This window comes from Cyanistes caeruleus, chromosome 24, assembly GCF_971803275.1.
Source record: "Cyanistes caeruleus chromosome 24, bCyaCae1.hap1.1, whole genome shotgun sequence".
In the NCBI taxonomy this organism is placed as follows: domain Eukaryota; kingdom Metazoa; phylum Chordata; class Aves; order Passeriformes; family Paridae; genus Cyanistes; species Cyanistes caeruleus.
Genome location: NC_141724.1, coordinates 3226838 through 3241921, shown reverse-complemented (window position 1 = coordinate 3241921; position 15084 = coordinate 3226838). Strand labels below are relative to the sequence as shown.

Here is a 15084-nt window from a genome sequence, read left to right as displayed (position 1 = left end):
TGAGGGTGGGACTGATCCAGACACTGACCTTGGTGTGAGGGAAAATGGGTTCTGAACTCTTCCAAATATTGATCCAAGTCATCCAAATGTGCAGGCCTGGAGTAGGGGCTGTGCAGAGCCTGGTGAGGATCCCTGGGTGTTGTTCTCCAGGGGGTTGGTTGGGATGTGGTGGGGTCAGCTAGGATGTCTCATGGAGGTTCTTGTGCTGCTCCTGCCACCTGGCTTTCACAGGGAAGTGTCAGCAAGTTTGCAGAAGGAAAACTGATGGAGAGAACAAACTTGCTGATTTGTTAGGATTAGAATAGGTTTGATATTTGCAGTGATTTTCAATGAGTTGCAAGTGAAATACTCAATTCCCTGTGAATTCGAGATGGTTTTGTACTTGTAATTCTCATAATCTGTTTGGGTTCATTTCCTGGCTGCAGATCTCTGTTCCTCACTCCAGCACTTGATGTTTCTAATCTCCTGGTGAACTTCACATGGGAGGGTTACAATAAATTACATAGTTTGCAGAAACACTCTGCAGATGCAAAGGCCCTTTGGAAATGGAATATTGCAATGGATGCTTTTTCTCTTACTGACTCATTTGTACAACACCTTTGTTCTAAGTCCCACAAGTGAAGTAGAAAACATGTTCTGTTTCCTTTGGGGCTCTGTCTCAGAGCCTCTGGATAATGCAGGTGTTCTCCTGCTCGGTCCTGGCTGGCAGGTGCAGGACATCCCTATGTGATTCTGACCTTTCATCTGCAGTGTTCCCAGAAAGGCCAGAGGGCTCTGCATGTGTGAAACTGGCTGGTGCAGTGGGGCCCTGTCACGAGGGGTTTTGTTGTTTATGAGAGGGAGGCCATTACTGCCTTTAAAAGAGTGAAAAATTGAAAATATTAAATTGGTGGATGCCAGTTTGCCGAGAGTGTGGGCTGTAATCTAGCGCCAACCAATAAACACACCAGTACTTCACACAGCTCTGCCTCCTGCCTGGTCTCTCCATCCCAGCGCTGTTCCCCGCAAACGTGAACTTGGAAATTGGGTGACGGTGTCACCCGAGGAGAAAGCCCTCCCTGCAGTGGCTTGGGACAGTCACAGCCTGGAAGAGGAGCTGGAGGGATGTCACCAGCAGCCTGGAGTTGAGATGGGCTCGCTGATGGGGCGTGCACCCTGCAGTAAAAAGGGGCTGTTTTAGGAGAGAGCTTGGTGGAGCCTCCCACATTTTCACAAAATCCTTCCCAAGGGAAGAGCTGTGGGAGAGGCCGGTGGAGCCTGCACGGAGAGCACCAGCACCCCCGGCTACCGATGCTCCCGGCCCGGCCACACAAGGGTGAGCTCCCGCATTTCCCCGCAAACATGTCCTGATGTGGAGACCCATCCCTAAGCGAGCCTTTGCAAATTCCCTTTGGGATCTGGATGTGACCAGGCTCCTTCTGCAGAAAACACGGGGGGCTGCTGCACCATAGCCTCGGAGTCCAGGGCAGAATTAATGGGTGCTGACGGCGGCGTTAATGCCTGAGCGGCGAGGCAGCCGGGGCGGCTGTGCCCCCGGGGACCCGCACCCCGGCATTTCTGGGCGGATGAGCAGCCGGAGGGATGCGCTGCCTGGAAATCCGGCCACTTGCGCTCAGCTGCTTAAACGGGAGCTTAGCGGCTCAGCAAAGCTGTCCCCAATTATGTGCTGGGGGCCGAGCAGCGCAGGGGAGGGAGCTGATGTCTCACAGCGGGGTTTGGAGCACAAATAAATACCCCGTGGTGCTATTCCAGCTTTGCCCCCACGGCTGACGCCCCTTACACCCCGGTCACGAAGGTGCCTTGTCCCCAGAATGGGTGGCGATGCTGCCCTCAGCCCCCCGGCATCCTTCCCCACCCTGAGGTAAACAAGGGAGAGATTTCTCCAGGGCCGAGCAGGTCCTGTGCTGCCCTGGCTTTGACTCCCCTCTTCCCCTCATCTAGGGGCTCTGGGAAGCAGTGGATTGGGAAAAAAATGTTCATGTGGGATCTGGGGACGTGTCCTGGGCTGGCTCTGGCCATGCGGAGGGGCTTGGTGACCCCCCGTCTCCTCCCAAGGGTGCTGCTTCCCCTGGACCACGCATGCTCCTCCTGGCCATGTGCTCCCACTCGCTCATGCTCTCCAAGGAGCTTTCCTAGAAATTGATGGATTTATTTTTAGCCCTGGCACAGCAGGGTTCAGCAGGGAGGGGATGGGCTGTGGTGCATGGTGGCAGCTTGGAAGGACCCTGAGGTGTCAGGGGGGACTGGGGGTCAGGTCCCACTCTGTGGTTCCCCCATTGCCACAGGGGCTGGGGCTGGTTTGGGAAGGATCTCTGGGGCAGGGGGAGTCAGCACAAACAAGGAGACCAGTGCCACTGCTGGGGAGAGTGGGGTCAGCGTGGGCTGGTGGGGCCAGCACTGGGAACTGCAGCTGCTGGCCATTCTCGAGACAGCTGGTGCCCTTTTCTGGTCTGGAGAGGGGAAAATAACCCTGCATGGGCAGGGCAGGAGGTGAGGTGCAGGGACTGGTGCAGGCAGCAGTGTGGGCAGGGAGCAGGGAGCACTGCAGGCAAGTGCAGGCAGGGCTGCAGGCTGGGTACAAAGAATTGTGCCATGGACAAGTTCATCCCAGAGGCTGCAGACCAGGAGCTGCTCTTCCCCACCAGCTCAGGAGGCTAGAGATGCTCTGCAGTGGCTGAGCCCTGTCCAGGGGCTGTGTCCTCCCAGTTCTGCCATGTCCAGACTCCTCTTTCACCTCATCCCGCTTGATGATTATTTTTTGTAGCTGTTGGGAAGCGCAGTGGGGCCCAGTGCTCCCTGGTGTTCCCTGCTCCTGCCTGACCCACTTAGCGAGACCATCTGGTCCCCGCGGGCAAAGCGGATTAGCCCTGCAGCCGGGATCAGGGCTGGGGAGCTGCCACCACAGTGGGTGACACTGCCAGCATCGTCACAGCCCCTGCCACGGCTCCAGCCTGGGGGACAGTGGCCACAGCAGGAACCCTTGGCCAGGGAACCACAGCAGCCTGCAATGTGGATGACCCTGCCCATGTTCCTGGCACCCCCTGAAACATGGCCATCCCCAGCCCTGAGGGTTGGTTGTCTCACACCACACCTACATCTCCATCCGTCCATCCATCCGTCCATCCATCCGTCCATTCATCCATCCATCCGTCCATCATCCATCCATCCATCCATCCATCCGTCCATCCATCCATCCATCATCCATCCATCCATCATCCATCCATCCATCATCCATCCCTCCATCCATCCATCATCCATCCATCATCCATCCATCATCCATCCATCCATCCATCATCCATCCGTCCATCCATCATCCATCCATCCATCATCCATCATCCATCCATCCATCCGTCCATCCATCATCCATCATCCGTCCATCCATCCATCCATCATCCATCCATCCATCATCCATCCATCATCCATCCATCATCCATCCATCATCCATCCATCATCCATCCATCCATCATCCATTCATCCATCATCCATCATCCATCCATCATCCATCCATCATCCATCCATCCATCCATCATCCATCCATCATCCATCCATCATCCATCCATCCATCCGTCCATCCATCCATCCATCATCCATCCGTCCATCCGTCCATCCCTCCCTCTTTTCCTACCCACACCCCCAGCTGTGCACTCATCTGGCCAGATGTGCAACTCCCTCATCCCTTCCTCCATCTGTCCACCCACCCCTCCGTCTGTCCTTCCCTTGTGCCCCTCCTGGGCCTTTTCTTCCTTTCTGCCTGTTTTTTTTTCCCGGTTTTTCCCTTTCTCCGTCTCCCGGTTCCCCATTTTCCATTTTCCCTGCATTTCTTTGCCCTGTTCCCTTCTCTCCCCTCCCGCGTTTTCCCGCCCCGCCCCCCCCGCCCGGTCTTTGCTGCCCCCTGCCGGCCGCGCGCCGCCACCGCCCCGCCCTCTAAGCCCCGCCCCTTGCCCCCTTGCCCCGCCTCCTCCGGCGCGCGCTCGGCCCCTCCCCGCGCCCGTCACGCGCCGCGCGGGTTCCGGGTACGGGAGGCGCGCGCAGGTGGGCGGGGCGGGGCGGGGCGGGGCTCGCGCGCGGGGATCCCCGGAGTGGAGTGGGGTGGGGGGAGGGAGGGGGGAGCCCGGGGCACCCCGAACCGGACGCGGTGGGGGGGGACTTGGGGCTCCGAGGGTGTCCCGGGCAGAGCCCAGTGCGGGGATCCCTGCGGTCCTCCCGCTGGTGGAGGCAGATCCGCCCCCAGCTCTGCAGGGAGGGGGGTGCGAGGTTACCCCCCCACGGGGGTGATACCGGGCGGGGGGGGTCATTACCGGGTAGCTGGTTATTAGCGGGCGGGAGGTGGGTTATTACCTGTACGCTGGTCATTCCTGGGCGCTGAATTCCCGGGGTGGGGGTCATTCCCGAGCGGTGGCTCAGTGTCGGGGTGGGGGTCATTCCCAGACGCTGAATTCCCGGAGTGGGGGCCATTCCCAGGCGGTGATTCCCGGGGTGAGGGTCATTCCCAGGCGGTGATTCCCGGAGTGGGGGCCATTCCCAGGCGGTGATTCCCGGGGTGGGGGTCATTCCCGAGCGGTGGGTCATTCCCAAGGCCGGCTGTGGGTTGCAGAGCTCCCGTCCGTGGGGCCGGACAGGCGCATCCTCCCCATGCGGGCAGGAGCCGGAGCTGGGCCATGAGCAACGCCACGGCCCCCACTGCCCCGGGCGCCGCGGGGGACTCGCTGGTGGGCTCCGTGCTGGGGCCCTTCCTCCTCCTCACCCTCCTCGGCGCCCTCCTGGCCGCGGTGAGTGGGCGGGCGGGGGGCACCGGGGGGCGCCGAGCCCAGCGCCGAGCCCCGCGCCGCTGATGCCTTTCCCCGCAGGTGATGTACGTGAAGAAGAAGCGCAGGTGAGCGGGGCCGGGGGGCTGGGGGACGCGGGGGGCAGCGGGGTCACCGCTCACCGCCCACCCCCGGCAGGTCCGACCGGCTCCGGCACCGGCTGCTGCCCATGTACAGCTACGACCCGGCCGAAGAGCCGCCGGAGTCGGAGCAGGAGCTGCTGGTGGAGGCTGAGGAGGCTCAGGTGGGTCGCTGTGGTGGGGATTGGCGTTTATCCAGCTTTTCCATGAAAAATTGAAGCAGCAGCGAGTGAGGTGCCCGTCCCGAGGGAGCTCTGGGAATCATGGAACCATTAAGATTGGGAAAGACTTACAAGAACATTGAGTGGAACCTCGAGAGAGTCGGGCTTTGGGTGTAATCCAGCAGGTTTTGGGAGGGTTGGGCTGCGTGGGCAGTGCCTTCCCCACTCGCCTCATGCCCTGGGCTGCAGGTGTGTCCCTCTGTGTTGCAGGTGGTGCCCGGCTGGGGGGGACCCTCACCCCCTCGTCCCCCACGCAGGGACTGGAGGGCCTGACTCTGCCTGGAGCACCGGGACCGGATCCTGCCCGCGGGAGGGGAGGGACGATGCTCTCAGCACTGGTACCATCAGCCAGGACGTGCCCACAGTGGTGCCACAATTCCACAGCCACTACCCCCACCTGAGCACTGACCAGGACCAGACATCTCCCACCTCAGTGCCTGGTTTTCCTTTTTTTTTTTTAAATTTTTTTCTTTCCTTTTCTTGGGACTTCTCCAGCAGCCCCTTGGAAAGCTCCAGGAGGGCCCACTGGGACTGGCAGGGAGCAGCAGGCTCTGCCGGCACGGGATGCCTGGGGGAAGACAGGGTAAATAAACGTGTTTCTGCCTTGGCCCCAAGGCTCCGTGTGGGGCTGGGGGTTCCCAGCCCGGGGGGCAGCAGGGCTTTGCCTGTTTGTGTTTCCATCGGCAGCTCATCCCCGTGGATGGATGGTGGCCGTCACCAGCAGGGATTTCCCTGTGGAGGAGATGCCCTTGGAGGAGCCACCCCTGCCCAACCCCTCTGGGGCCCGGGACAGGCGTCACACACTTCCATAAAATGTTTTATTCAAGTAACTGCAAATAGGAACCCAAAAGGTCGTTAACAGTGAACCAAAAAAAACCCCAAACCAAACCCCGATTCTCTCCCGCCGGGGCCGCCCAGCACCGACCTCCGTTCCCGCTGCAGCCGTCGTGCCGGAGCAGAGGGGCAGGGGGAGCATCCCATGGTCCCCCCACCCCTCTGCCCTGCCAGCCTCGATCCCTTGAAGCAGCAGAGCAAACTAGACCTCAAAATAACAATTAAAAAAAAAAGAAAAATGAAGCCCAAAAAAAAGGGGAAAAAAAAAATACCCCACAGCCCCCAACAACACCCCAAAAACAGGAACCACCGAGCCCACGGTGCCCCGGCAGCGCAGCAGCACGTCTGTGAGTTCAGAGAGTGGAACTTAAATATCCAGAGGTAGTTGTGAATGAAAGGAAAAAAAGTACTAAACAAAAAAATATATATATATACCAGAACCTATGAGGAAAGGGCTGCCTGGAGCCAGTCGTGCTTGGGCACCCCTGGGGACTGACACCCCGGGATGGGCACCCCGGGATGGGCACCCCGGGATGGGCACCCCGGGATGGGCACCCCGGGATGGGCACCCCGGGATGGGCACGGGGTCCCAGCAGCGCCACAGGAGCTGCTCCCGCACACAGTGCAGTTGCCCAGGACTGGGGGGACACGGGGGGTTGCCCAGGGTAGCAGCAGGCCAGAGCAAAGATCTAATGCATTTGGGGGGGGGGTCTCACCTTCACTGCCCCCCCATCTGTTCCCTGCAGAGGCCCCAGGGCAGAGCCCAGTGCTGGGGGGGCAGCCAGCACCCGCTTTGGCGGGGCGAGATCACTGCATGGGGGGCAGCGAAGGTGGGGGGTGCCAGCCCCGGCTCTCTGCCACGATCCCCCTTTCCAGTGGGGCTGCCCCAAACCCCAGGGCTGGGGAGGGGGAGCTGGGGCAGGTGCCCCCCCGGGCAGGGGCTGCGGGGGCCGCCCGGGTTGGGCCATTTTCCAGTGCTGCCGTTGTCTGAGGGTGAGGAGGGAGCGGAGGAGGGAGGAGGAGGAGGAAGCCAGGGCGGCACAGTGGGTCTCTCCCCATCCCTCTCCCCCGGCAGCTTCGGGGCCGTCGGGCGATGAGGTAGCGCCGGTTTGGGAGGTGTCACTGCTCCTCCTCAGATGACTCCTGGGAAATGTTCACCTCCTCCTCGTCCTGCTGCTGCAAGGCAAGGGAGCGTGGCCGGGGGGTGTCAGGGAGTGCAGCCCCACTTCACTGCCCCTGGACAAAGGGCTGGCCAGGCACGTCACACCCCTTGTGCAACGAGGGAAACTGAGGTACGGCACCCTCCTGGATTAAAGGACTGGCCCTGACTCCAGTTTGGAGATTAAATCCCAGGTGAGAAGCCCCCTGGGCGGGCTCACAGTGAGGAGGGGACACCACAGCCCCTGGGCTCACAACACCTCCGAGCGTGGGACTGCGGAACCCAGCACCACGGCCGGGTCCCCAGTGGCCACCGACGGGTGGTGGCAGCCGTGCCAGTCCCGGGTGTCCCTGTCCAGCCCCCACACTGGGGTGGGCGGCCGTGACCCCGCACACGGTGGTGACTCAGGGCTGAGTGAGCCTGAGTCACATCGGCCCCCGCTTCCTCCCGCTTCATTCACAAAAACGCCACTGCGCCTGCCAGAGCAGGACATTGTGTCCCCAGCACGGCCCTGCTGGCACACAACAGGCTCCTCCCATGCCACCCCCAGCACTGGGGGTCCCCAAACAGCCCCTGGCACTGGGACAGGGAACAGGAGACCTCAGGACACCACCTCGGGTTTGCAGCACTGCCCTTGGCTCTGTGAGGAATTTCAGTGGGAAAAGGAGCAAAATCCGGGACAGGCAGGAAAGGGAGATTAAACCATCTGGGTACCTGGCACCCACCTGAGCTGCGAACCAAGGGGGGAAAGGGGAAAAAATGGAATGGAGGAGGGAAAACTCAGGGAAGGAAGGAAGGCTGCACCTTTGGGCTGTGCAGGGACCATGGCAGGTGTGTGCCAGCATGTCCCCAGGGCAGGACCAGCCACCCAACGCTGCTCCTGGGCCCATGGGGAGATGGGGGGGGCAGGATTCCTCAAACCCCCAGCCCTAGGGGGTCCAGAGCCCACCTAGTGCTGTCCTACTCGCTCAACTGCTCTGAGCTCCTCCGACCCAACAGCATCCACCCCACACTCATGGGGCTCTCTGGGGAGCTGCTGTGCCCCCAGAGTGCCCAACGCCCTGCCAAGGTGGATAGGGAAGAGAAAATCGCTCACCGATTTTTTGGGTCTCCCTCGAGGTTTCCTCCCTGGTGTGACTGCAGCTTTCTGAGCCAGGACAACAACAAAAAAGGCATTTTGGTCAGGTTGTCCCCAGGATGCTGGTGGGGGTGGGTGGTGTTCCCCTTCCTCCCACCCCTGACTGCCAGATTCATCACCCAAGTGGCATCTCCTGGGGTGCTGCTGCCAGCCCCCCGAGCCCCCCCTGCCCCGGGATGCCCAGTGAGTCACGAGGTGGGTGCAGGATGTGAGTCTCGTGTTTTGCAAACAGCTTTATCTCGGCTGTCCTGGTGCTGACACACGGCCCCCCCAGCTCCCCCACCTTCCCTGGGCCAGATTCCTCCCCCCGCCCTAGCCCCACCTCTTAGGCAGATCTGCCCTGAATTGTCCATAATTGAGCTCAAACTGGACCTGTGGTGCCAGCAGCCAGCTGGAGCAGCCCCGTCCCTGGGTACCTACCCTGCCCTTTGGGGTGGCCTTGTTTTTACTGCCCTTTGGCCGTCCACGGGGTCTCTTGGGGGTCGGGGCCTCACTGGGCTCCTGCTGGAGGAAGAGCAGAGGGGATTGCATGCCCAGAGTGGCTTCCAGTGCACCCCAGGATGCTCCAGCCTGGGAGTCCTGTTGTCCCCAGCAGACCCTGCCAGGGCAGAGATGCTCTTGCATGTGGTACTGGGAGCACTGGTCATGCTGGGATTGGCGATCAGATGCCAGGCACAGGCTTCTGTGTGTCCTTCAACTGGGCATACGTGACCTTTTCCACCCCCCAACGCCACCCACTCAGCTCAGCCGGGTGGTGCCCATAGCCCCTCTCCTGCTCGCTGCTGGTGCCGCGGCCGAGGAAGTGTCAGGGAAGCCACAAATCACTTTTTCTGCAGGAAAAGGCTGTGCACAAACCCCACCTGCCCCGAGGGGGGGGCTGAGCGGGGGTTTGGTACTATAAAGGCTCCAGCAGCATCTTATCTCTCTGAGCAGCTTTTGCTAATGGGGCTTTAATTAGCCTGTCTGCAAAGGCAGGTTCAGCAGGGCCTGGGGAGGGGCAGGAGAGACCCCAGGCAGGGCCAGGAGCTCTGGGGTGCTGCAGAGTCCCCCAGGAGTGTCTTGGTGAGCCCTGGGGAGGTGCTGCCCAAAGGGGTAAGGGGGCTGTAAGTGTGGGGGGATTTCCTGTTGCCCCACACCCTGCAGGTACCCAGCCCCCCCTTTCTCATAGGGGACCCCACGTACCTGCGGCTTCTTCCTAGGCCGCCCTCGGCCCCTCTTCTCCGACACGTCTTTCTCCCCTTTGGAGGCCAGGGGCTGGCTAGATTTGGCGCTGGATTCACTCATTGTCTGTCCCAGCAGCGGTGAGGAGGAGTGAGAGGGAGGAAGGACAGTCAGCCACAGCTCTGGCTCGCCATGCCAGCTGTGACATCCCCCAGCCCTCACCCTGGGGCAGGTGAGATGCCCCCTGCATGCTCCTGGCACTGGCTGGGGAGCAAAATGCCCTGGCTGCAGGACAGTGTCCCAAGGCCACAGCACGGCCACCCTGCAGGAGCAGCCAGTGCCCAGTGCTCAGGCAGCTCCTGGGGTCCCCTCAGGTGTTTGGGGAGCAGCAGCTTGGCCAGCCCATCCTGCAGAGCCTGGCCCCTTTTCTCAAAAAGAGGAGAGTTGCTCCAGATTTAATCTGGAATCCCACATGTGCTGCTGGCACCAGTGAGTTGAGACAGGATGAGTGGTGGCACTGGGCACCTTGGGTGTCCCCAGGGGGGTGCCAGGGCCCTGGAGTGGGGCTCAGAGTCCCACAGCCCTGCTCCCCACCTCATCGTCGGTTCTGCTGCTCCCCTGCCCCTGCTCCTGCCACCCAGCTGGGATAAGGGACAGGCACTTGGCCTGGGGACATTGGGTTGTCACCTCCCTCATCCACGAGGATGTGCATGTCCCAAAGGGCTGGGCAGCTCTCCCATTCTCTTGGAGCAATCCCACAAAGGAAAAGGCTCCATCTTCCCCTCTCCACCTCGCTGCTTCCCAGGGGCACAGGGAAAACCTGCTTTTCCAGAGCCGTGGGGGTGGCTCCATGCCCGGCTGCCAGCCCAGGAGCCGGGAGGATGGACCCAGGCTGGGAAGGAGCAGGACTGCTGCCACAGTCCTGGTGCTTGCTGGGGACCCCACGCAGGTGGGGTGGCTGTGGCCATGCTGGGGACACCTGCCCAGAGTGGGGATGTGAGGCTTCCCAGCAGGAGCAGAGGCAGGTCTGAGGTTGTGTGCCCGGTCCATGTGTGCTGATGGAGGCACCCTGTAACCTCTGGGATAATAATGCTCAGTTTTGAGGAACTGGTCCCGATTTGATGCTGTTGGAACAGCTGGGATAGCGGGGCTGTGGGGGGCAGAGGGTGCTGAGCCCCCTGGGACACTGAGCCTCACTGGGGAGGGTGTGGGCAGCACATGCAGCCTGAGGAGCCACTCTCAGACCTCTGAGCCTTTTCAAAAAACAGGCGTCAGCTCCTGCTCCCCTCTGGAAGTGACTCATGAGTGCAGAACAACAACAACAAAAACCACCCTCAGAGTCTTTTTTTTTTTTGGGAGACAGAAACCATGCCGTAGTGTAAACACCCCGAAAATATTACTCACAGCATCCCAGAGCCCTTCAAGGAGTCTCTTAGGAAAAAAAAGAAGTATGGTTTAGATTTAGGCCAGCAAAGGGCCGGCTGCTGGTCGGGCTGGGACAGGGTTTTGTCTCTTTTTAAGTCAATCTTTGTCAGAGGCAGAGCTGCTCCGTGCCCCCTCCTGCAGCTGGAAACAGATGGGCCCAGCACGACCCCCACCCTGCCGTGCTCTCCTCCTCTGGAGGAGGGACCAGACCCCACAGCAGCTCCAGCTGGGAATGCCAAGGGGACCCTCCATGGGACGGGGATGCCGCTGGCTCTGCCCTCTCCACCAAGAGCAGCTGCTGCTGCAAAGTTGTTGGTGCGGGGGAAACACGTGCACCTCCCACCCATCCCTCTGCATCCCACCCTCCATCCCCTCCAGCACCTCAGAGCTCTCCCCGGGGGCTCCAGAACTGAGGGGACTCAGGGGGCTCTGGCCCTGCTCTGGCAGAGGGGGTTGGGAGGAGGATGCTGGAAATGAGGAACGCTTCTCTGCCAGCCCAGCACCTTCCTGGCCAACCCCCAGGTCCCCAGAGCAGCCCCAGCTCCCCGCAATGCCCCCAGCTCGGCGGCACCTGCCAGGCCCTGGGTGAGCTCCGAGCCTGTGGGACGATGCCGGGCACATGGCGGGAGCAGCTCCAGCCCTGCTCATGCATCAGAGACATGGAGGGAGGGAGGGAGCAGCTGGGTTGCCATGGAGGAGAGGAAGCAGCTGAGGGAGAAACCTTTCCAGGCAGGGAGGAATCAGTGGGGGACGCGGGCAGGGGCTGCCGGGCTCCCTGCGGCCGAGGGAGGGGGGAAAAAACATCTCTGCAAGGGTTTGGAGGTGGAGGGGCCACATCTGCCTCTCGATTGATGGAGCTGGAGGAAGGGAACCTCCTCCTCTCTCCATCCCTATGGATGCTGAGCCACCGGGCCCTCCTCCCCCAGCCCCCTTGCTTTCTCTGCTCCACAACGTGAGCTGGCCTGTCCCCAGCAGCCACCTCTGGGTTGCACAAGGGCCAACCTGTCCCCTCGGAGCGATGCTCCTGGCTGCTCCTGGGCCTGGTCCTTCCTTCCCAGCTGCCTGCGCTAGCTTATGCTGCTCTGTGCAGATAACCCCATAAATCCCCCGCTCCTGCCACCTACTCTTAGATTAAACAAACTGGCCCAGGGGAAGAGGGGAGACAGGCGGGGGCTTAGATCTTAAAAAATAATAATAATAAAAATTTTTTTTTAAAAAAATATATATAAATATATATATATATATATATATATTTTTTTTTTTTGTGTGTGTGTGTGTATAAAACCTCTTCACGCCCAGAAAATCCAGCCTGATGGCAGCTGGAGAAGGATCCCAGCCGCACCTCCTGGCAGAGGGATGGGGAAGGAGGAGGGGAAGGAATCGTGGAGCAGAAGTTGAAGAGCCTGTTGGGCAGGGGTGCGGGCCGGGAGGGATGTGCGGGCTCCTCCTTAGCCCAGACCCGCCGTGGGGCTGCTCTGAACCCCACCCCGGGGCTGCCATTGAGGAAAGTCCCCCCCTTCCTTCCTGGGATGCATAATAAAAGGAAGTGATAAAGGAAAGGAAGGAGGGAGGTGGAGGAGAAAGAAAAGAGGCAGGAAGGGCACCATCAGGGCTTTGTGAAGCCCCTGTCCTGGGGGGGGGGAGCGGGTAATAAAACCCCTCGTGGAGCCAGCGCTGCTGGCGGGGTGCGGGGCTGGCGGGGTGCGGGGGCACCATCCGGGGGGGCGGCTAAGCCTCTGCAGCGCAACTTCGCCCCGAGCCGCGTGTGCGCGGTCCCCGTGAGCCGGGCTCGGCCTCGCACCGGCCCCACGAGTCTCACGCCGCCCTAGCCCCACGGCCGGGCCCCGCTCCCACGCCCGTGCACCCACCGCGGCCCCACGCACCTTGCACGGTCCCGGCCCCGCGGGCTGGCCCGGGGCTGTCTCGGGGCCGTGCGGGCCCCCCGGGCGCGGTGCGGGGCGTTTGCATCACCCGCAACCGAGTAAGTGGAGCAAAGTCGCTCGGGGGTGGGAGCAGCGGCACCGCCGACCCCGGCCCGTTCCCCCCCCCTCCCCACCCCCCAGCTCGGCCGCGGCCCGCCAGGTGCATCACCCTGCTATTAACAATAATTAATACCGATAATAAAGCGAGCACCGCGAGCCGCACGCACCCACGTCCCTGCAAACCCCGAGGCCGATCGTGCCCCACATGCGGCGAAGGGAAGCAGAACCCAGGCCCCCCGCGCCCCCCGCAGCAGAAGGAAGAGGAAGGTGGCACTCACAGTCAGCTTGATCCCGGAGCCGGGTGCTCGGGGTGGGTTTTGGGGGCGGTTCGATGGTTTTGTTTTTCCCGGCGGGTCTGTGTTGCGGAGCGAAGGGACCCCCCGCCCGCGGCGACTGCGGATCTGCAAGGAGAAGAGAGAGGCTGCGGCTCAGCCCCGCATCCCCGGCCTCGCCAGGCCCCGCGTATTTATATAAATAATAAAGAGAGAGAGAGAAAAAAAAAAAAATTGCTCCAGGAGGAAGGAAGCTGGGTCAAAATCATTTGCAGGGAACGAGGGGGGGGAAAAAAAAAAAAAAAAGGAGGGGGGGAAAGGGGGGAGAGGGGAAAAAAAAAAAAACCGGAGCGAGCTCCTAGCCTTACTGGAGGGGATCCAGCTGCTAAAAATAGCAAAATCACACTCGAAATTAAATAAGGGCAAACAGGCGAAGGGAGCTCCCAGCGCCGGCGGAGCGGGGGAGGCGGAGCCGGGGCCGCATCACGGCGGGGGCGGCGCGGGGCGGCGCGGCCGGGAGCGATAGGGCCGTTCAAAGGGCTGCGGCGGCGGCTGCGCCCCCAGCCCCGCCGAAGGAGCCTCCCCTGGGAGGCTGCAGCCAGCGCTGGGGGGGATTGAGCCACCCTCGTCCTCCCGCCCCGGGATGCTCCGGGAATGCTCCCGACTGGGGCCGTTCAGGGAGGGTGACCCCCGGCTGGGTGACCCCCGGCTGAGTGACCCCCGGCTGGGTGACCCCCGGCTGGGTGACCCCCGGCTGAGTGACCCCCGGCTGGGTGCCCCCCGGCTGGGTGACCCCCGGCTGGGTGACCCCCGGCTGAGTGACCCCCGGCTGGGTGCCCCCCGGCTGGGTGACCCCCGGCTGGGTGACCCCCGGCTGAGTGACCCCCGGCTGGGTGACCCCCGGCTGGGTGACCCCCGGCTGAGTGACCCCCGGCTGGGTGACCCCCGGCTGGGTGACCCCCGGCTTGGTGACCCCCATGGGAACAGCCGCGGCTCTCCCCACTCATTATTTTGGAGTGGTGTGGGGGGTTTGATGTCCCCATGGGGGCAATCGCCGCCTGGGGCCGGGCCATGCGCCCATGGCCAAAGCACGAGGCTCCTTCTGTTTGCTGCCTCCTCACCAGGTCAGCCCCCACAAAAGCTTTTGGTCCCCATCTGGAGGCACCAGCAGTGGGGGTTCTCTCCCCGGGACTCCCAGGGCCGCCTGGGTTATGTCGTGATATTAATTTAATGTATTGCTGCAGCACCGCTGCCGAAAGGGGAGGCTGGCGTGGGAGCGGGTTCTGCTCAGCACAGTGGGGTTTGGGGGGCTCTTGAGCGGCCCCGAGGCTCTCCTGGGCTTTAAGCAGATGCTGGGCTCAGTGAAGAGCTTTGTTCAGAATTCCTCTGGTCGGTTTGGAAGTGTTTTGGGTCAGTCTGGAGCCAGCTGAGATCAGCTCATGGGTGAGGTACCCCAAAACGCAGGTCCCCGCTGTGTCAGGGCAGTGTTTCTAAGCTGTGGCGAGCATCTGGGGTCTTGTGGTGGTTTTCCTTGATAGGATACCAGAAAATCCAGAGCTCAGCATCCCGTTGTATGAAATTTCTGCAAACCCCTGTGAAAACAGTCACAAATCTATTGGAAACTCTGATTTAGGTGCTTTTGACCATCCTGACTGTAAGGGTTGAACTCTGAAATGAGGATCTGAACTTCAGACTGCTGGATTTCTGTTTCAGGCAAGTTTTATTAAAAGAAAAAAAAAAAAAAGGAGACCTTTATAAAGATGAAATGTGAAAGTATCAATATCTGCCTGGGCAAAACTACTCTGGCAGGGAAGGCTTGTGATGCAAAACAAACCAAACCCAGCCAGGCTTGGGGCACCTGTTTCTGCTAATTGTTATTCGGATTTTTCAAATCCCCTGCAAATTCCCCTGCCTAAAACACAATCGGAGCAGTGTCCCTTTCTGACAATTAAAAAATGAAAGCAAAGAGGGGGGAGAACCCTCCTGGAAGAGAGTTCACGTTCCCAA

At 61.0% G+C, this 15084-nt stretch overlaps 2 protein-coding genes across 6 annotated transcripts; one reads left to right on the top strand and one right to left on the bottom strand.

Moving 5' to 3' along the window:
• Window positions 1-4114: 4114 nt before the first annotated feature.
• Window positions 4115-5762, top strand: SMIM29 (small integral membrane protein 29). Its single transcript, XM_086861842.1, has 4 exons — window positions 4115-4769; window positions 4848-4873; window positions 4944-5049; window positions 5317-5762. The coding sequence occupies exons 1-4, from the start codon at window positions 4659-4661 to the stop codon at window positions 5377-5379; spliced, it is 306 nt and encodes a 101-aa protein (XP_086717968.1). The 5' UTR covers window positions 4115-4658; the 3' UTR covers window positions 5380-5762.
• Window positions 5763-5831: 69 nt separating this feature from the next.
• Window positions 5832-13567, bottom strand: HMGA1 (high mobility group AT-hook 1). 5 transcript variants are annotated; one of them, XM_086861848.1, is made up of 6 exons: window positions 13446-13562; window positions 13084-13206; window positions 9420-9524; window positions 8658-8741; window positions 8196-8246; window positions 5832-6142 (listed from the first exon to the last, which is right to left on the bottom strand). In XM_086861848.1, the coding sequence occupies exons 3-6, from the start codon at window positions 9519-9521 to the stop codon at window positions 5903-5905; spliced, it is 477 nt and encodes a 158-aa protein (XP_086717974.1). In that variant the 5' UTR covers window positions 9522-9524; window positions 13084-13206; window positions 13446-13562; the 3' UTR covers window positions 5832-5902. The 5 variants fall into 5 exon arrangements, with proteins under 5 accessions (XP_086717974.1, XP_086717969.1, XP_086717971.1 ...); XM_086861843.1 differs by having other exon boundaries at window positions 5911-7116; window positions 13446-13567; XM_086861845.1 differs by having other exon boundaries at window positions 5911-6148; window positions 13446-13567.
• Window positions 13568-15084: the final 1517 nt, after the last annotated feature.

What these genes read in the sequence shown, in the direction of transcription:
- SMIM29 (XM_086861842.1), top strand. Translation starts at nt 4,659, where the DNA reads ATGAGCAACGCCACGGCCCCCACTGCCCCGGGCGCCGCGGGGGACTCG. An exon ending in TCGGCGCCCTCCTGGCCGCG is followed by an intron (nt 4,770 to 4,847) that starts GTGAGTGGGCGG and finishes CTTTCCCCGCAG; the next exon opens with GTGATGTACGTGAAGAAGAA. An exon ending in TGGAGGCTGAGGAGGCTCAG is followed by an intron (nt 5,050 to 5,316) that starts GTGGGTCGCTGT and finishes TCTGTGTTGCAG; the next exon opens with GTGGTGCCCGGCTGGGGGGG.
- HMGA1 (XM_086861848.1), bottom strand. Translation starts at nt 9,521, where the DNA reads ATGAGTGAATCCAGCGCCAAATCTAGCCAGCCCCTGGCCTCCAAAGGG. An exon ending in GGCCTAGGAAGAAGCCGCAG is followed by an intron (nt 8,742 to 9,419) that starts GTACGTGGGGTC and finishes CTCTTCCTCCAG; the next exon opens with CAGGAGCCCAGTGAGGCCCC. An exon ending in GAGGGAGACCCAAAAAATCG is followed by an intron (nt 6,143 to 8,195) that starts GTGAGCGATTTT and finishes TTTGAGGTCTAG; the next exon opens with TTTGCTCTGCTGCTTCAAGG.